Source organism: Lepus europaeus, chromosome 15 (assembly GCF_033115175.1).
Source record: "Lepus europaeus isolate LE1 chromosome 15, mLepTim1.pri, whole genome shotgun sequence".
NCBI lineage: Eukaryota > Metazoa > Chordata > Mammalia > Lagomorpha > Leporidae > Lepus > Lepus europaeus.
Window position 1 is genome coordinate 31,777,058 of NC_084841.1, and position 21,177 is coordinate 31,798,234.

The following is a 21,177-nucleotide window of genomic DNA, read 5'->3' on the forward strand; positions in this document are numbered from 1 at the left end:
AATCTATCATGAAGCTTCTAAAATACAAATAAACTGATAATACTGTTTCATGTGAACTACATTTATATTTCTTTCATTCAAAATAAACTCTACACATATAACAAATGTAGTTTGTTGATACAATGAGTATTATTTTCTTCTCAATACAAGAGAAATAGGAAGGATTCTCACTGTATTATCACAGCTGTAGCAGTTCTAACATAGACTGGTACTGTAGTCGTTTAAAATACCAACGCATTTAAACATTGTTACCCCCTGTTACTCCAGAAAGAGCTAATGTTTCCAAACACACAGAGGGGTAAGAGGTTGAGGGAATGGGAAAAGGACTGAGTATGGAAAAGCAAGATGGGACAAAGGCAACACAAACAAAGTTCATGCCAGAAGGATCCCCCCGTTTGCACAGGATGGGTCACAAATTTGGCCATCTTTTCTAGAGAACTGTGTAAAACACAGTTGAATTTAATGATTTCATGCATTGAAGAAAACTCACCTGATTTCCAAAAGGAACAAATGAGATTAAAGAGTAATTTTTCCTGTGAGTTCTTATAAAGGGGGCAGTGTATTAGGCAACATCCTTTCAGGAAATAAAGCAATTGGTTACATAACTTCGTTTCTTATAGTGCCAAAACAAAACTTTACAGGAAGCCAGTGTGCTATAATGTAGCCGTATCAGTCTTGCTGCTATCATTCTAGAGGAAATCATAAACTTTCTATCTCCCAGGCCATCTTTAACAGATTTAATTTCTCCCAGCTGACATTTTTATAACTGCTTTGTAGCAGTACATCTCAGAAAAAGATGAAACTGCAGCTCTTCTGTTGAGAGAAAATGCAGAATCATTTGTGTTAATATTCAGGCAAGCTAGCAGTAAGATTCACATTCTTTCATGAAAGTTGAAGCCCGTGAGAAGAGTAAATAATTTAAGGAGCTAGCCTATGTCCTTTGCATGGAGAAGAGCCAAAGAAAAAAAATCTTGGGCTGGGCTAAGACATTCCCCAACAAGTGGTTTGGGTCTGCTGAAGTACCCAAAAAAGGGGAGATTCAAAGCCACAGGTGCTTCATAGAGAATGACCATACTTAGTCTTGTTTGGAATATATAATTCCCCAAGTAATTTACTTAGAACATATCATTAATATATCCATTCAGGCTTTAACTTAGGGCAGTATAACTTCCTGGTCTTTCCTTCAAGATAAAAATGTTTACATTACAAATACCTAAATAGCCAATTTAATTTACTGCAGAGGATTAAATACAAACCAGTGTAGAGTTGGGTGGGAAAAGGTTCTACCAATTCTTTAAATACTTAAACAGGACAGCCAATTACTTTAACATAAAGGCCATCCCCAGTGTTTGAACATACCATCCACACAATAGAATGCTTCCTCCTAGCAAAGAATGAATGAGTGGTTATAGATCATGCAATTGCTGCTTGGAAATAGCTATCAGTTAAGCAAAGGGTCACTTTGATGGGATTTATGAGCCCAAAATGACTTGGAATCTACTTCAAGGTCAACCTTAACTATAGCTTATGTCTCCTCAGGGATTTAAAAGCCATGCAAAGTCAATGAAAACCACAGTATTTATTGTTTTCGGAACTTTCTCCGTAAGAAGGCAAATTGAAAAAGTAGTCTATGGGGCACTAACTTTTGCTGCCATTTCCCTCCGTATATCATTGACATTAAAGGCTTCCAATTACAAAAAAAGAAATGGACACAGATATTGTAGGTGGAATTCATGCTAATCAACGGAGCTGGGGCAGCAAACAATGTCCTCTAAAAATGGGAGAAGTTGTATTTTGCATCCAGCCAGCAGGGTTGTACCAAATAGTTTTGGAAGGTTTTTGAATATTCTGGTAGATCTTCTTGTAAGTCATTAGCAAAAGTTTTATCCTTGAGGTTTTAAAAATTAGCTCTAGGACTATATTAAGATCTCAGAAAACCATGTTGGATCTGTGTAGGACTCAGTTGAGCGTGGTTGGTAGACAGGAACACATAAGCCACTTTAGATGTTCATCTAGATGTACACAACCACCTCAGTTACCAACTCTTCCATTATTTAAATATTCCAACAGATTTAGTTTACTGAATTCAAGACAATGAATTTACATAGATTTAAATTTAGTAAAATAAAAGAGGAATCTTCTGTTTAATTTCCTATTTGGTCATGCTAATATGGCCAGCTTTTTTTTCCTCTTTGTTTTGCTTTTGGACTAAAAATATTTGAAGTTGTAGAAATAATTTCCTATCTACAAATGCCTGTATTTCTATAACCTCATGAGAGAATAGATTATAATTTGGGTCTTTTTTAAAGATTTATTTATTTATTTGAAAGGCAGAGTTATAGGGGCAGAGGCAGAGAGAGAGAGAGAGAGAGGTCTTATATCCACTGGTTCACTCCCCAAACAACCACAACCTGTGGAAGTGGGCGAATCTGAAGAACCCAGCGGAAAGAATGGGCCATCAAAGAAGGAGATACCCTTCTCTGAAGGGAGGAGAGAACTTTCACTTTGATTATGGCCTTGTCTAAATAAGGTTAGAGTTTGTGAACTTAGGAGGCTTCCATGGCCTTGGCAGCTCATGACAAGTGCCTCAGATGGTTACTGACATCATAAATAGTGTCAACTCTTAAATCAACAATGGGAGTCTCTGTGCACCTGCTCCCCATGTGGGATCTGTCTTTAATGTGTTGTACTATGTGAATTAACAGTGAAACTACTACTCAAACAGAACATTGCACTTTGTGTATCTGTGTGGGTGCAAACTGTTAATCTTTACTTTATATATAGAAGATCTACTTAGTATATACTAAGATAGTTGAAGGTGAGTCTTGATGAAGGGTGGGATGGAGGAGGGAGTGGGGGATGGGATGGTTGCGGGTGGGAGGGAGGTTGGGGGGGGCACTGTAATCCAAAAGTTGTACTTTCAAAATTTATATTAAATAAAAGTTTTAAAAAATAAAAAAAAAGATCTTCCAGATCTTCCACATGGTTGCAGAGGCCCAAGAATTGGAGCCATCTTCCACTGCTTTCCCAGGCCATTAGCAGAGAGCTGGATCAGAAGTGGAGCAGCCAGGACCAGCGCCCATATGGTATGCTGGTACTGCAAGTGGAGGCCAGAGTCCTATCCCCTTAATTTTTGTTTCTGATTTTTCTCAAACTAAATGAGATATTTTTCAGTGGCTTCACTCACCCTTGAAACACATTACAATAGAATAAAATAATAAAGTTATCCAGCAACTAGTGCTATGAAAAATATCAACACATCTGTGATTCTAGTTCAACAAACTTGAATTTGACTGAAGGGGCAGTCCAAGACAAATGTGACCTATGAGAAGATAACTGAAACATACCAGGGAACACTGAAAGCTATAGAGGGAAGTAGAAAAACCACGTGTTAACAAGATCAGAAACAAATGAAGCAAAGAAAAACAGTTTTTAGTTTGTTTGGGGGAAGGAAGATGAGGATAAGTAACACTGGCATTTAAACCTTTACAATTACAATATTACCTTTTTCCCCTAGGAATAAGCAATCAACTGTGAACTCCCCAAGAGTTTATAAGCTGAACACTATTATAATCATCCTTGGTCTTATTTTCCTGGATACCACATGAATAGTCCTTTCTTAAGAATTCTTATATCAGAGTTCTCCAGTGTTGGGAGTGGTCCTAGTGCCACATGAAGGCAAGGGGCCACCAAGGGCAGATGGAGGTCAAGTGGCTATTCCTGGGCACCTATTCAGGGTCAGTTTGTGCTAGAGGCTCTGTACAAGAAATCTTACTAAATCCTCAGGATGAACACAAAGACCTGGGGAATTTTCAGTTTTAGTAGTCAGGAAACACCAGACATCTAGTGAGAAATGGAGGGAGGAACCCAGCTGGGGCTGTCGGGTAGCACACTGTGCCTTCTTTCTGTGACCTCTGTCTTCCCACAGATGAGACAGGAGTGCATTTTGAAAGCTCACATCTCTCTTGGATAAAGTTCCCTGCTCATCTGAGCCAACTGTGACATTCAATGAGAAAATGATATAATCTTTTATCTGGAAATAGTCATTCCAATGGCATCTACTTAAAAGCAGTGTTTTGAGGATGGCAGTCAATGTGGTTGCAGAAAAACCTTGGAAAAACATCAACAGAGAATCCTTCTCCACCATGACACTGTGCCTGCTCATTGTTGCCAATGGGAAAGGTAAATTGGTGAGAATTTGAATGGGAGCTTGTTATGCATCCACCTTCGAATCTTTATTTCCTTCTTCTGACTTACTTAAAAAATCCTTAAAGTGTATTCATTTTTCTGCAGTTAATCACATGAAAAAGACGGCATTCCTAGAGTTTAAATACCTTTAGTGATTGACTAACTGGCTAGATATTAACTACAATGAGCAGATGTTGGGAAAGAAAGCGGATTTTTTATTTTTATCTCATAAATAAAGAAAATAGACATTGCTTACTTTTTGATTGATGAGCACTGGAGCATCACTTAAGGAAGAGGCCCAATTGATAAAGTCTGTCACGTCAACCATCTTGGCTTTGGTGAGAAGCTTTTCTTTCAATTCAAATGCAAATTTTTGGGTTCCTCCTCTTATGAGTGAAATCACATCATCTATGAGGTTAGCCTTGGTGATGTTTACTGAGAAGAAGAAGAGAACTTAGAGAGATGCCTTTGTAGTCCTGTGATCAGTCACCAAGAACGATATCTGTGAATATTTATTGAGCCTTTTCAGTATGGTCTGGTGTACTTATTGAACTTTAATTGTAACTGGGAGTTGTGTAGTGTTTTTGCCCTAAATTTTTAAGGACAACTTTTATTAGTAATTATAGACTTTTAATAATTTCTTTAAAAAATAAGAATGGTACAGATGATTTAAATATATTGATAATTCATGGTCCATATATGCATGGGAACCCAACATGACAGGGTATACCATAAAACTTTCTTCTTACAGACTTACATTCATAATTATATTTTGCATTGACTTGCTTACCAACTTGATATTGTAAAAAAAAAAAAAATCAATGTCCCAAAAAGAATAATGTGAAAAGTAAAATTTCCTTCTACCCCAAAATTCAATGTCTCTTTCCCCAGGCTATATCAGTTTTAATAAACTGCTGTGTGTTTTTTAGAATTGTGAATTTTTAGAACTGCCAAGGAATTTCAAGATGAATCAATGCATATGAAGGGTCCTTTAAAAGTTCATGAAAAATGCATATTATGAAAAGACAATGCATGGATTTCAAATTTTTTTGCACCAAAATAAACCTACTTTTTAATTCTATTTTACATGAACTTTTAGAAGCATCCACATGCTTATACTAAAAATATTCATATTTTTGACAAAGTTCTATACTGATTTAATGTTAAGGATGGATGATGGACTTTACGCGAGGAGGAAGACTTAGCTGGAGATAGAGTTTTGGCCTTACTATTAGTCAATGGATGTACATAGTACTGCCACCAATCCAACTTTGATTAAAATTAGTCAGGGAGAGAGCAAATTTTGCCACCAGATGCATTTCTACCCTTGGGAATAGAACTCTACAATGCCCAATGTGAATGGTGCCCCCTGGAGTTGTACACTGCAGAATTGACACAACAGTAATGCTGACGAACACATGTCCATTGACTATTTGTGTCTACATTATTTTGGAAAGAAAATTGTAAAGATTAAACAGTTTTAAAGCACTTTGAGTTTTTCTAAATAAAGATGGTAGACAATAAGACAGGTTCATTGTGAGAGGGTTTTATTCATCAACATTTATAATCCAAAAAGTTAGGATGTACTCACCAGCATTACCATGACCACTCTTTAAGCAATTGTTTTTATCCACTTGTCCTGTGAGCGAAAGCCCAGCAGATTTTCCAGGGATATTCAGAGATAAATCCAAATCAAACCCAAGGCATTTCTTTATGTCATTCAGCTCAATCCCTGTTTGAAATATTTATTTGGATATTATTGGAAAATGCCTATCAATGAAGATAAATTTCAATTTTGCTGTTTAATAAGAAACTTACTGAGATTTCTAGAAATAATCATTGACTTCAAATGCTAGATCAGGTTTATCTTGCTTTGTCCTTATATTAGAGTTCAGTGACCTTTTTTGACTGTGCCTATTAACTTAACGGCATAGGACATGTTAAATATAAACCCCCCTCCCTTGGCCGGCGCCATGGCTCGATAGGCTAATCCGCCACCTGTGGTGCCGGCACACCGGGTTCTAGTCCCGGTCAGAGCGCCGGATTCTGTCCCGGTTGCCCCCCTTCCAGGCCAGCTCTCTGCTATGGCCCGGGAAGGCAGTGGAGGATGGCCCAAGTGTTTGGGCCCTGCACCCGTATGGGAGACCAGGAGAAGCACCTGGCTCCTGGCTTTGGATCAGCGTGATGCGCCGGCGGTGGTGGCCATCGGAGGGTGAGCCAATGGCAAAAAGGAAGACCTTTCTCTCTGTCTCTCTCTCTCACTGTCCACTCTGCCTGTCAAAAAATAAATAAATGAATAAATAAATATTAAAAAAAAACCCTCCCAGATAGGAAGAGTTATAGGTCAGACAAGGGCAGTTATAGTGAATCCCTTTATCTTTAATCTCATAAAATGGGGCAATGATATCTAACACATAGTGAATGCTTATGACATACTTGACATCATTCTAAGCATTTTGTTCACACTAATTGCTTTGAAAAAAATATTATTTATTTGAAAGGGAGATACCCTGAACAGCTGGGGCTGGGCCATGTTGAAGCCAGGCTCTCAGGGCTCCCATATGATCTCCCACATGGGTGGCAGGAACTCAAATATCGGAGCCATCATCTGCTCTTTCCCAGGTGATTAGAGAGCTAGATAAGAAGTGGAGGAGCCAGAACTCCAACCAGCATTCAGATGTGGGATGTGGGGCTCCTAAGTGTCAGTTTAGTCTGCTGAGCCACAACCTCTACCCCTACATTAACTAATAGTCTTCACTGTGTCCTTAAGAGGTAAGTACTATTATTATGCTAATGTTATAGATGAGGATTTCTAATCACAGCGTATGTAAGTAACATACTGATAGCTCAGCATCTACCTAATAAGGAGCCAAGTTGGGATTTTAACCCAGAGCTGTCTGACTATAAAGCATTTCCCTGTGAGAATATCAACTTCATAATTGTATCATAAATGCATCAGCATCTCCTGATCGTCTTTGGAAGACTGAATTCATCATTAAGGTAACTAGCACTATGCTTTGAAGAGATGACTTGTACATATGAAACCTATTTTTGGTTTTATAAATGCTAGTTAGGCTGACTCATTGTGGTGTGTGGATAAAGAGTTATTGGGAAGAATAGCATTTTTTCAAAATCCATCTTAGTGTCTATTCTTCAATTTTTAAAAGATAGTGATTCCTTTACCTTAAGAGTAAATTGTCCATACCTCAGCACATTGACCATATCAGTTTCCATTCACATTTTTCATTTTGGCACGCGCGCGCGCACACACACACACACACACATATGTGATTATGTTTCCTGGAAGTCAGGAAAACGCTTTATGGAAAAAAAGTCAAATGCTTTATGAAAAAGGAAAGGGAGAACTTAAGTTAATCACAGGGTTCAACCATGAATTTTAGAAGTAGACACCTAGGGGCATTCCTTCATCCAATGAATGTTCCTTATGTACCCACAATTTGTAACAACTTAAGAATTAGCTAGTGGCATTTCCAGTGGGAAGGAGGGAAGAAGGACAAAAATAAAGGGCCACAAATTCAGAATCGTATATTTTCAAACCATCTTTCAGAATCATGAGCATTCTGATTCTGAAAATACAGATGGAAGATGCTTAGGTGCCGTGAAGGACTTAGGGTCTTTGCATCAGCAAGCGACATCTCCAAGTCCAGACTTCCCAGATTGAGATAAAAGGACATGACTTGAACCTCAGGCACTGACACAAAGATGGCTTCTTCTGTGAAGACCCTGGAATTGGCCTAATGATCCTTGACTATCATGGCTAGAAGGCAATTCTATCCAAGTTCTGCAATGCCCAGAATTTAAAATCTCAGCTTATGGATATTTTTTCATCACATAAATTCTTAGCCTGAAGAGTTCCTGGTCTTTTGATTACCTTCACTGAGCTTTTTTCTTCTGATGTTCAAGTTACTCAAGATACAATCCTGCTGTACTCTTCCCCTGTGTGATATCTCCACCGGTATATCCTATAACCTAGCTGGTGGGCTTCAGATGGACCTCACTATGCAGTGGATAGTCTTTGAAACAGTGCAAACCAAGCCACCTCAAACTCACACCTCTTGGGAAGTCTTCTGCCAAGAAGACTGTGGGGGAATGTCAGATTACATCTCATTCTTTACATGACACCTGACGCCTTGACATTCTGCTCTGTAGAGACTGAGAGGGGACATGCTGGTATTTATCACTTTCTTAGTGATATTATAAACTAGCCATAATCACTCATTATAAGTGACTAAAATTTATTAACAAACTCACCTTGCATATATTTTATTTTAAAAAGGCTAGGTGAAACTTTAGGCCAGGATGGTGACACTGTAGCACATGGGCATTACCTGTATCTACAGTAGATACTGATGACCAAACCCAGCCCTTTGCCCATGTTTGCAAATATGGCCCCAAACCTAGTAACATGGTCCCAATTCAGGCACCTTTGTACAATGTGATCAGAATTGTTTCCATACAAGGTAATTTTCTGCCCTTGTTGTAAGATGTGAGATTTATATGATAACATGGCTTCTAATCTCCCTTCTAAGAGAAAATACAGAGCAACGTTGGGAAGAGAATCATTATACATAAATTGACCCAGTCTATGATTAAAAAATAAGTTACATAAATCATGTTCCTTATACTTTCTTTTACCTTATAAAAAAACATTTTACTGGGAATAGGTAGATATTTGACCTAGCAGTGGAAATGCTATTAGGTTGCTTGTATTCCATACCCAAGTGCCTGGATTTGATCCCTGCCTCTGGCTCCCGACTCCAGTACTGTGTGCCTTGGAAGGCATCAGTGATGAGTCAAGTAGTTGTGCTCTTACCATCCACATGGGCGTCCTGGATCTGCTCCCACACCCCTACTCCACTGACTGCTGTAGGCATTTTAGGAGGGAACTAGCGCACAGGGGCGTATGCTCATGTGCTCTTCCTTTCTATCTCTCCATATCCTCACCTCTCAAATAAGTAAATAAATAAATATTTTTTAAAAATGTACTCAAAGCAGTAATACCATATAGTATGCAATGCAATTTTGCACAACTCTCCATAATGCTGTGGAGTAGTGTGAGACCAAACCAACTAATTCGAGGAGAAAAACAGTTTGCTATTTGATGGGATTTTAGGACTGAAAGAGCAGGAATAGTTTTCTCTCAAAATAGCAGGTTACAAGATTCTTTATTCTATAGACTTTAACCATGGAAAGAGGTCAGCAAAAGGAGTCATGTTTAATCAAAACAAAACTGAAGTCAGAGCTCCAGTTCTAGGCATACCTTTCTCCTTCATGGAAGCTCTATCCAAAACATAGATTAGCTCATAGCGTCCTCCCAGAGACCCAGAGCTACTATAGTGGGTTCCATAGGTTTCCAAAAATGCAAAATATTCTCCTTTTTCATAGGTGGTTGGCAGAGATTTTATATCATCCAAGAAGGTGTTTGTCAGCATAACACCCCGATTTTTCATCACAAATCTTCCCAGTTGAATTACTCCTTTCACAAGCAGAAACATTTTTTCCTTTGTTGTGGATCAGGTGAAGAAGAAAAATAGGAATGTTATCCTGATTATTTCAAATTAAAGCAGCCAGAAACTCTGGAATTTCTACAGGGAATACCTTTTTGTAGCATTGACTGTATGATTCCCCTTGAGTCTACTGATCTAAAGACTAAACTTAAAATACTATCAGTACCAGACATCAATGAGGACGTGTGGTATCCAGAACTTTCACCCATAGCTAGTAGGAGTATAAATTGATACAGCCACTTTGGCAAATTGTCGGGCAGTTTCTCATAACTACATATCTGCCCTATGATCAGCAATCCCACTCTTACATACTTACCTAAGACCAATGAAAAACTGTCCACAAAAGGACATGTATAATAATTTCATAGTAGTGTTAATATGACTAGCTAGAAATTAGAGATAATTCAAATGCCCCTCAACAGAGAACTTGATAAATGATTCATGGAAAATGCTTATTGTAACAAAACTATGTATGAATACATTGATCTCCAAGTGAATGTCCAAGAGACATCTCAAAGTTAACTTAACTAAAATTTAACTACTTCCTCGCTAGGTGTGCTCTACCCAACATTTTCTCCATCAGCAACTCAACCCTTCTAATTGCTCAGGTTCAAAAACCTTGGTATCCCGTTTGACTTTACAAATGTCCTTTCTGAGCTACCACCATCTAGCACCCGGGTTATTGCACAGGTTTTTTTTATAGACCTCCTTGCTTTTACTCCTAGCACTCAAAATATCTACTCAACAGCACGTAGAGGGCTTAAGATGCCTCCCTTCAATGTCAGATCCCTTATTGGAGCACTGGTTTGAGTCCAGACTGCTCCACTTCCCATCCTGCTCCCTGCTAATGTGTACCTGAGCAGGCAGCAGCAGATGATCCAAGTAGTTGTGTCCCTGCCATGTAGGAGACCTAGGTGGAGTTCTTGGCTCCCAGCTTTGGCTTGGCCCAGCCCCAGCTGATGTAGCCATTTGGGGAAGGAACCATCAGATGGAAGCTCTCTCTCTCTTTCCCTCTCACCTCTCTCCCTTGCTTTCTCCCTCTCCCTTTCTGTCACTGTATCTTTAAAATGAATGAAATAAATCTTTAAAAAGATAAACAGTAGCTACAGTGATCATTTTAAACATTGTGGGGCACGTCAATAGCCTACATAAAGCCCTTGGTGACGGTGACATCTCTTGTCACTCAGGGAAGAGACCACATTGTTAGAGTGGACTCTGAGGCCCTTCCTGATCGACTTCAAGGAAACTTCTTCTTCCTTCTTCTGGTTCAGTTTGACTGGGTCATCACGTCAGGTTATTTCCTACCTTAGAGACTTGTCTCTACTGAATTGCACCTGCCAGATACATCATTGCTGATGGTGACCTCCTCTCCCGCCAATCTTGCCAAGCTCTCCTCTCCAGCCTTGAGCTTTTTTTTGATTCTGCCACTTGTCAGGGATGCCTGATTTTCTTTCTGCTACTCTACTCTTCCTTTTATCCTATAGCACTTATCACTTCCTAAACACCATGCAGCTCCTTTTGTTTTTCTTTTTGCTATTTATCATTTTTACTTATCTCCCTCTGTGCGCTCTCAACTCCGTGAGGACAAGAATCTCTGCCAGTGTGGTTTACGGAAGTACTCTAACACCCAGGACAGTGCCTGGTCACGTAGTAAGTGCACAATTAAGTGTTAGTTGAATGATTTAAAGTGTTTTCCAATAATACATTTTGGGTGAGTATGCATTTGACTATAGAAGCAATAAATAGACCATAGAAAATAGTTACCAATTAAGCATAATGTGAATATTAGAAGTAAATTATCATTATCATTTTTAATGTGGTAGAAGATGGCTGTGGTACCAGGAAAGGAAGAAGGAACATTTGATCAACATCATGCTGATTACATAAAGGATATTTTATACTTACTCCAAAGGTGATGGAATAAACTTCAAATTTGGCTCAAGTATTTTAAGAAAACCCACATTGTCAAAATCTCAGGGGTGATTCACAAAGTAGGCAATTTTACATGCAGTGAACAAAGTTTCATGGCAACATTACTTAGAAATACACATAGGAGTGCACAAAGATGCATTCTTCAAAGGCATTGCAATAAGTTTGCAGAATTACTTGTATATTTTATTGCGAATGTGGTGATTATATAAATTGAATGTTACCGCAATCTCAGGCAAAAAGTTTACTCTGAATTCTGAATCCACATCCTCTGATCAATATCAAACATCAGACTCATCCGATTGATCCCATCAGATCCCAAGATCCCATCAGATTGTCTCCCCATCAGCATTCCTCTTCCTGACATTCTAGCTAAATACCTGAGGATTTGAATGTGTCGGTTTATTTTTTTCTCTCTCTTATTATGTCTATCTGCTCAAAATACTTAGGCTTAAAAAAGGGAACTTGGGTAGTTTGAAACCTATCCTTCTATTCTCTATAGTAAATGCTCAGTCTTACCTTCTGTGAAGAATATGACAAGAATAGTTGGTAAGTTTCATTTTTGGAATACAGAAATTGAAATTTACTTGAGAAACTTTTATCATTATCATCCAAAGACTTGTCTTTTGGAAAAATTTCTTCAGCCTTATTTGCTTTTGCTTCAGTGGGTGTAAATTTTAGAGCTAAATTTGCATTAAAATTTGATGTCTCTTCTTCAATGATACTTTTGAGTGCCTGCATCTGTTCTTCATAATATTCAGTTCTGAAATTTTTATCAATTTTTGTCTAAAAGAAAGTAACAAAGTGTTACCAAAAACAAGACACAAAACAAAAACACCAGCATAAAAACAAACACAAAATTAAGCCATTATTTGAAAAACTGTGGAAGAAAAGAGTGAATTCAAAGTGCTAGAGTCGGATTGATGAAGTTCAAATACAGGTTCTGTGACTTCAAGGATATCACACAATAACCTCTCTGTGCTTAGTCTGATTCCTAACCTGGCAAATACAGATGCTCGTCATACCTCACCCGAAGTTGGCTACAAGGCTTTGGTGAGAATGCATAAAGCAGGTTTAGAACATAGTAAGCTTTAGAAGCAGGAGTTTGTTGTTGCAATTAAGATGCTACATGGTGGGGCCGGCGCCGTGGCTAAGTAGGTTAATCTTCCGCCTGCAACTCTGACATCCCATATGGATGCTAGTTCTAGTCCCGGCTGCTCCCCTTCCAGTCCAGCTTTCTGCTGTGGCCTGGGAAAGCAGTAGAAGATGGCCCAAGTCCTTGGGCCCCTGCACCCACATGAGAGACTGGGAAGAAGTACCTGGCTCTTGGCTTTGGATTGGTGAAGCTCCAGCCATTACAGCCATTTGGGGAGTGAACCAACGGAAGGAAGACCTTTCTATTTCTCTCACTGTTTGTAACTCTACCTCTCAAATAAATAAATAAATAAATAAAATATTTTTAAAAAATATGCTACTTGCTGTGCCCTGGATCTTATATCAGAGTGCCTGCATTCAAGTCCTGGCTCTGTTTCCAATTCTAATTTCCAGCTAATGTGTGCTCTAGCAGGCAGCAGGTATGGGTCAAGTAGTTGGGTCCCTGCCACACACGTGGGAGATCCATGTTGATCCAGTCTGGCTTAGCTCTAGCTATTGCAGGCATTTAGGAGGTAAACCAGTGAATGGGAGATCTCTTTCTCTCTGATTTTCAAGGAGTAAAATAAATAGATAATGTTTTATGGTGCGGGAGTTTTGCACAGGGGTTAAATGCTACTGGGATGCCCACATCCCATATCTGAGCCCCCGGGTTTAAGTCTTTGCTCCGCTCCTGATTCCAGCTTCCTGCTAAAGCACATCCTAGCAGGCAGTAGTGATGGCTTAAGTACTTGGCTCCCTGCCACCCATGTGGGAGACCTGGACTGCATTTTGGGCTCCTGGATTTGACTTAGCTCATCCTTGGATATTTCAGGCATTTTAGGGGGAAACCAGCAGATGGATAATTTCTGTCTCTCTCCCCTTCAAACAAGATGAAAACAATTTAAAAAAACTAATTTGGAGAAGAGTATATCAAGCTTTCAAAAGATAGTACATGAATAATTCAAAGCTAAGTTGCAGAAGAGATGATACATATTCCCATGTTTTTTTTTTTTTTTTTTTTTTAAGACAGAAAGAAAGAACAAAGCTAACACTCATTGGAGGCTTATGGGCCAAGCACTATTTAAAGTATTTTATGTATGTTAGCAAATCTAACTAGGAAGTCCAGGACTTGAGTCCTGAACTGTCTGACTTCAACAACTGTGTTTCTAAACTTTACACCTGACAGAGAAAGGAAAGCTTATGTGTGCAGAGACAATAAGTAGAAAAGTAAGCTCGGTGCCCCTCAGTGTTTGCCTTGAAAAGGAGAAATATGAAATGGAAATTTCAAAACAAGCAGACTTCTCTTCCTTGTATAACCTTTTTGCTGTTTGAACTTTTAATTTTTTAAGTCACATACATTTTTGCATTAAAAAAAAACCTAAGCTAAACAACTTATTTAGAAATTAAACTTTCGGGCCGGTGCTTTGACACAGCGGGTTAACGCCCTGGCCTGAAGCGCCAGCATCCCATATGGGCGCCGGTTCAAGACCCGGCTGCTCCACTTCCGATCCAGCTCTCTCTGCTATGGCCTGGGAAAGCAGTAGAAGATGGCCCAAGGCCTTGGGCCCCTGCACCCACATGGGAGACTCAGAAGAAGCTCTTAGCTCCTGGCTTTGGATCGGTGCAGCTCCAGCTCTTGCAGCCATCTGGGGAGTGAACCAGCAGATGGAAGACCTCTCTCTCTTTCTGCCTCTCCTCTCTCTGTGTAACTCTCACTTTCAAAATAAACAAATCTTTAAAAAACATAGAAATTAAACTTTCAATGAAAACATCTTCTGCCAATTTGGCTATTGTCAGGTGTCGATGTGCTATGGTTTGGATACAATTTAAATGTGTTCTCCAAGGTGTCACCTGTTGAAATTTAATTCTCATTGTGAGATATTAAGAGGTAGAAATGTAATCTGACTGTGGTGTTCAAGGCGGTGCCAGTGGGAAGTGATTAGGATTAGATAAGTTTCTGAGGGTGGAGACCTAAGATCAAATCCTGGGGCTTTATAAGAAGAGGAGGACAACCCCCCCCCCCCCCCACCACCACCACACACACTCTGACCTCCTGTCTCTCGCCCTGGGATGCCCTGAAGACTCTGCCAGCCAGACAAAGCCCCTCAATCTTGCATCTCCAGAGCCAAGAGCCAAAATACACCTTATCTCTTTATAACTCACCCAGCCAGTGGTATTGTGTTATTGGCAACAGAAAATGGACTAATACCCAATGGCAGCAGGTCAGCTTCCTTGTCAGAGAGCTTCCAGAAGTGATGATGTGATTCTTGCCTGGCAGTGATGCAGATAGGCGGGTGTCTGTGCCACTCAGGGAGCGCACAGCTAGTACTGACTGAGGGAAAGGCTGACATGCAGCTAGTTATTTTAAAGACAGGGCTGCAGGGGGAAACATCTCGCCTCACAGGGAAGAGCAGCCTTGCCGCTGTTCCTTCCCTACTTACAGCCTTCCCACTGCCTTAAAATAAAACACAACTGGACTTACTCTGAGTTACTCTCTCCCTGCCTGCAAGCCAGCCTGCCAGCCTCCTAACCATCTTCACAGCCAAAGGGTCTGCTCACCACAGGGCCCTTTTCTTTCTTTAAATGTTCTCTTACTCTTTTTTTTTTTTTTAATTTTTGACAGGCAGAGTGGACAGTGAGAGAGAGACAGAGAGAAAGGTCTTCCTTTGCCGTTGGTTCACCCTCCAATGGCCGCCGCGGTAGCGCGCTGCAGCCGGCGCACCGCGCTGATCCGATGGCAGGAGCCAGGTGTTTATCCTGGACCCCATGTTCTCTTACTCTTGGCCAGCACTGAGGCTCATTTGGCTAATCCTCCGCCTGTGGCACGACAAACCGGGTTCTAGTTCCGGTTCCTCCTCTTCCAGTCCAGCTCTCTGCTATGGCCCAGGAGTGCAGTGGAGGATGGCCCAAGTGCTTGGGCTCTGCACCCGCATGGGAGACCAGGAGAAGCGCCTGGCTCCTGGCTTCGGATCAGTGCGGCGCGCCAGCCATAGCAGCCATTTGGGGGGTGAACCAACGGCAAAGGAAGACCTTTCTCTCTGTCTCTCTCTCACTGTCTAACTCTGCCTGTCAAAAAAAGAAAAAAAAGTTCTCTTACTCTCCACAGTCTTCTGACAACACACACACACACACACACACCATGAGCTTTGGCCAGGTTAATTCCTATTTCTTCCAAGTCTAAGCTTAAATATCACTTCTTTAGGGAAGCCTCTCATGGCCTCACAGACTCACAAACCATTTTTGCTAGAAGCGTCCTGTGGCTCCTCTTTTAAAACAAAACAAAATAAAAATGAAAGCGACATCTTTTGTAATTGTTTTAAATAGATCTTGGGATCATAACTTCCAAGTCATTATGTACCATGTCTGTCTTATCCACTTGTTTAGCCTCACTGCTTACTAAAGTGCCTGGCACACAGTAGGTGCTCAATATACATGTGTTAAGCTCAACAATAGCTACCGATTATAACTAATATTTGTTGAGTGCTCGCTCTGTGCCAGGTGTTTATGTGGAGACGCACAGAGGAATGACTTCAGCAAGATGTCAGAGTAAGACTTAGCCGAGTAGGTCCCTTGTGTATTTGAGCACCTACCCACACACGCAAATATCTCCCAAAGAGCAAGGAAATCGTAAGAGAGATTACAGAACCTGGGTGTGGCAGAGAAACAAGGACAGATGAATGAAGGATGGCAGGAAGGACTTCTGCATGGTACCAATGGCAACTCTCCCCCAGCCCCAGGCAGCACAGTTTGGAGAGAGACACCCTCCAGGTGGAGGAAGGAGATCAAGTGAGAACTGGACTTCGCTGTGGCCTCTAACACTATGTTCTCACAGCAAAATTCAGTACCAGGCAGATCCCTATGGCCCCAGACTCTTTGCCAGTAGCTATAGACAGGTGCTCCAGCCTTCATTCCTGCCAAGCCAGGCTCATGAGCCCAGGTCCTCCACCGGCCCTGCACAGTCCCAGACTCCAGGCCTCCATCTCCCTCCCCCTTCCCCCAACAGAACTTGGCCTCTAGGACAGCTCCAGTACTAGTCTGGCCCTGGAACCACAGACGATAAGCTGAGACCTGTGGACACAAGTTTCAGGCTCTCTCAAGTACCAGGCTAGCCCCTGCTGACTGAGAGCCCAGCACATCCTAAGGCTAGCCCTGCATCTGCAGCCTTGGACTCCAGGTGCACCTTAGCTTCAGGCTAGCCCCCATGAATACAGGATCTGCTGCCACCAAGGCTCCAGGACAGTACCCACAGACTCGGCCCTGGGCCTACCCAGGCTAGCTCACACAGCCCTGCGTGACAGGTGTTCCAGCGCCAGACTGGCCCTTGCAATCTGGCACTCCAGGCTACCACCTGAGGACTAAGCCACTGGTCTGACCCCAGTACTAGGTCAACTCCTACAGAGCTCAGATCCATGCTGGCCTTATGGCTGCAAACAGCAGGCCAGTCCTACAGACTCCATCTCCAGGCCAAGCCTGTGTTCACCTAGTGCCAGGCTTGTCCTCAGGGACCCAGAACCCAGGCATACCATGATAGACTCCGACTCTAGGCTCACCCAAATACAATGCAGATCCTAATGGCCGCAGCATCCTCACCAGGCCTCAAAGACCTTAGCACCCACACACTCAGCTGCTTGGCCAGTCCTCATAGACCCTGGCTACAGTATGGCACTGAAGGTCTCCAGGATCCAGTGGACCCAGGGTCCAGGTTTGCTCCAGTGGATCAGGCCCTAGGCCAGCTGACCCAAGGATTCTAGCAGTGAGCTACCACCTGCAAACCATGCGAGATGGTTTTCCTAGAATCTTTGGATGGGATGGTTAAAGGGCTTTCCCTTCCGAAGGCAGTCTATAAAGACTGGATTAAGTGCCTGCTTCTTCAACTATGCAGACATACTTGGCCACAAGGGTCAATAATTATCAGTGAAACAGGGTACCTCTAAAGGAACAAAATAAAGCACCAGCAGTCAACTATAAGGAAATTACCTTAAATGTAAATAAATTCCCCAGACAAAAAACATAGGATGGCTGAATGGACAAGAAAAAGGTATGTTGCTTATAACAAAGTCACTTCACCTTTAAGGAGACTCATAGATTGAAAGTAAAGGGCTGGGGTTGGCATTGTGGTGTAGGGGTTAAGCTGCTGCCTGTGACTCCAGCATTACCTATGGACACCAGTTGGATTCCCTGCTGCTCCACTTCCAATCCAGCTCCCTGCTAAAGTACTTGGGAAAGCAGCATAGCATAGCCCAAGTAATTGGGCCCCTGCCCCAGTATGGGAGACTTGGATGAAGCTCCTGGATCCTGGCTTTAGCCTGGCCCAGATTTGGCCATTGTGGTCATTTAGGGGTAAACCAGTGGGTGAAAGATCTTTCTCCCTCTCTCTCTGTCTGATTGTAACTTTGTCTTTCAAATAAAGAAATACTTTTTTTTTAAAAAAAGAAGAAAGTTAAGGGGATGGAAAAAGACATTTCACACAAATGGAAACCAAAATAGAGCAGAAACAGCTATAATTACATCAGATTAAGCAGACTTTAAGTCAAAAACTATAGAAAGAGACAAGATGATCATCATATAATGATAAATGGGTCAACTCATCAAGAGGATATAACACTTGTAAATATAAATAGAAATAATAAGTATAAATGTAAATATTTACAAATATAAATTGTAAACATAAATGTATAAAGTAGTTGTTAATGGACCCTAAGGGAGAGACAAATTACAATAATAGGGTACTTGCATAGTCCACTTTCAACAGGAGGGAGATTATCCAGGCAGAAAATCAGTGAAGAGGCAATGGAGTTGTACTATACTTTAGACCAAATGGACGTAACAGATCAATGCAAGAACATTCTATCCAATAACAGCAGAATGTACACTCTTCTCAAGCACGCGTGGAATATTCTCCTGGGTAAGTTACATGTCAGGCCACAAAACAAGCCTCAAGGAATTTTAAAAGACTGAAATAATATCAAGTATCCTTTCTGACCATGAGGGTATGAAACTAGAAATCAGGAGCAAGAGAAATGTTGGAGAGATTTATATAGAAATTTAATAACACGCTGCTGAACAAGCAATGGGTCGAAGAAGAAATTAGAAGGAAAAACTTCAAATATCTTCAGACAAATGAAAATGGAAGCATAGCATTTTAAAACTTATGGGATGAGTGCAGCAAAAAGAAATTCTAAGAAGCAAGTTTATAGTGATAGACGCCTGCATCTAGAATGAAAAAAGACCTCAAATAAACAACTAATCTCCGGGAACGAGAATAAGACAAACTGACCTCAAAGTTAGTGGAAGGATGGTAGTAAGAAAGAATAAAGATACGAGTGATGAGGAGAAACATAGGTGCCACAAAATCCCGAGATCTGGATGTGTTTTAAGAAGAGGTTACGGGTGTACGCGGAGGGCGAGATGAGCGATTAGACCGTGATGGTGGGTGAGAGGGTTAAACACTGGACTTTCAGATTTATGTTCAGCTGAAGTCATGGTTAGACATGGAAGTGGCTGCAGTGGGGTGGGAGAGGAAGTTACATGGTAACGGATCAGTGGCAACCCACAGAGATATGGAAGTCACCCAGGGTTCTGGCAGGATTTGGGGTGGCTGATTACAATCTGGGTACATTTTGCAAGCTCTGGGCATTGCCTAAATCTTACATTTTCATGGTCCCTGAGATTTAAGATTAAGTATAATGAAATTCTGATCTAATTTAGGCTTGTAAATTATTATTTTCAACAGCAAAAGATCTGATTTGTAAATGTAATCATCATCCCCTTCCCCCACATTTACAGGTTTTAGCTTGTTTTGGGTCATTACTTCTAACTTACAAACTGGTCAGTGAATTTTTACCTATGATGTGACCTCTAATTCTATACCTAGCATTGTTAAGTGTTTTACTAATTATACTCTAAAAATGAATACTAGTAAATATTTACTGAGGACCTGTTATATGAGAGTAATTTTCTGTTGTATATTTTAAGACTCATTGGGGCTAGGGCTGTGGCGTAGAGGGTAAAGCCGCTGCCTATAGTGCTGGCATCCCATATGGGTGCTGGTTCAAGTCTCAGCTGTTCCACTTCCGATCCAGCTCTCTGCTATGGCCTGGGAAAGCAGTAGAAGATGTACAGATATGAGAGACCCAGAAGAAGCTCCTGGCTACTGACTTCAGATTGGCTCAGCTCTGGCTGTTGTGACCATTTGGGGAGTGAACCAGCGGATATAAGACCTCTCTCTCTCTCTCTCTGCCTCTGCCTCTCTGTAACTCTGCCTTTCAAATAAATAATGTTTAAAAAAAAAAAAGAAAAAGACTCATTTATCTTCACTAAGTAGACTTTGCTAATTCTGTTTTACAGGTGAGGAACTGAGGTAAAATGATGATAAGTAATTTGCTCAACATTTCACAGCTACTGAAGGGCAGAAGTGGATTCTAACCCATACAGTGTGTCTCTAAAGCCACATCTCATTTGAGATAAGACACTAAGTTTAGGTAGTCTGAATGTGTCGGAGTAAGAAGTCATCATTTAGGCCTCTTCCCATGCCAGGGCTGGTGTGTGGTGTAACAGGTAAAGCTGCTGCCTGTGATGCCAGTATCCCATGTGGGCACCAGTTGGTGCCCTGGCTGCTCTGCTTCCAATCCAAGTTTCCTTAGTTTCCTAATGTTTCTGGGAAAGTAGAAGATGGCCCAAGTGCTTGGGCCCTTGCATGCATATAGGAGACCTATAATAAGAAGCTCCTGATTCCTGGCTTCAGACCAGCACAGCCCAGCCCTGGGTGTTGAGGCCATTTGGGGACTGAACCAGTGGATGGAATCTCTCTCTCTCTCTCTCTCTCTCTCTCTAGATCTCTAGATCTCTCTAACTCTGCCTTTCAAATAAATTTTAAAAAAACACCTTAAAAAAAAAAAGAAATTTCCACTCACCTAAGTTCATTTTCTTCTACGTGTGAATGTTACGTTTGGGTGCTTATTTTCCAAGACCGTAATAGATTCAGATAAGGGGATCACAAGCAGTGGCAGCATGGAGGTGGTGATTTGAGGATTTTAGCAGACCCCTACTCAATGTCAATGGCCTTCTTCCTCCGTTAGAACACAATACATCTTTAAATCCATAATTCCTATCTTGTTATTTATAAGCTTGATACCAAAACTCATCTGGAGGCATTGGTCTGACCTGAACTGATAAAAGTCATTTATAGTCTTCATTTGTCCCACTTTGTTTGAACACACATTACTTCTGCTACACAGGTTTTGATGTGCTTAATTATAGGAAGCTGCTCCGAACCCCACTGATGGTGTATGTAACATACAGGGTGAGGAACACATCCCCTTCCTCAAATCCAAAACATTTGGAAATGCTAAAACATCTGTTTCCAGGGATGTGTAAAGGGGAAACAGTGGTCAGTGCT

The 21,177-nt window shown here is 41.1% G+C and overlaps 1 protein-coding gene across 2 annotated transcripts in view; it reads right to left on the reverse strand.

Moving 5' to 3' along the window:
• Positions 1 to 21,177, reverse strand: part of C9 (complement C9) — a 56,390-nt gene that overhangs the window by 10,192 nt on the left and 25,021 nt on the right. For both annotated transcript variants that reach the window (XM_062211973.1, XM_062211974.1), the window contains exons 6-9: positions 12,165 to 12,431; positions 9,470 to 9,710; positions 5,780 to 5,920; positions 4,445 to 4,623 (exon numbers count right to left, since the gene is read on the reverse strand). In XM_062211973.1, coding sequence (XP_062067957.1) covers positions 4,445 to 4,623; positions 5,780 to 5,920; positions 9,470 to 9,710; positions 12,165 to 12,431 — 828 coding nt within the window. The remainder of the gene's footprint in view (positions 1 to 4,444; positions 4,624 to 5,779; positions 5,921 to 9,469; positions 9,711 to 12,164; positions 12,432 to 21,177) is intronic.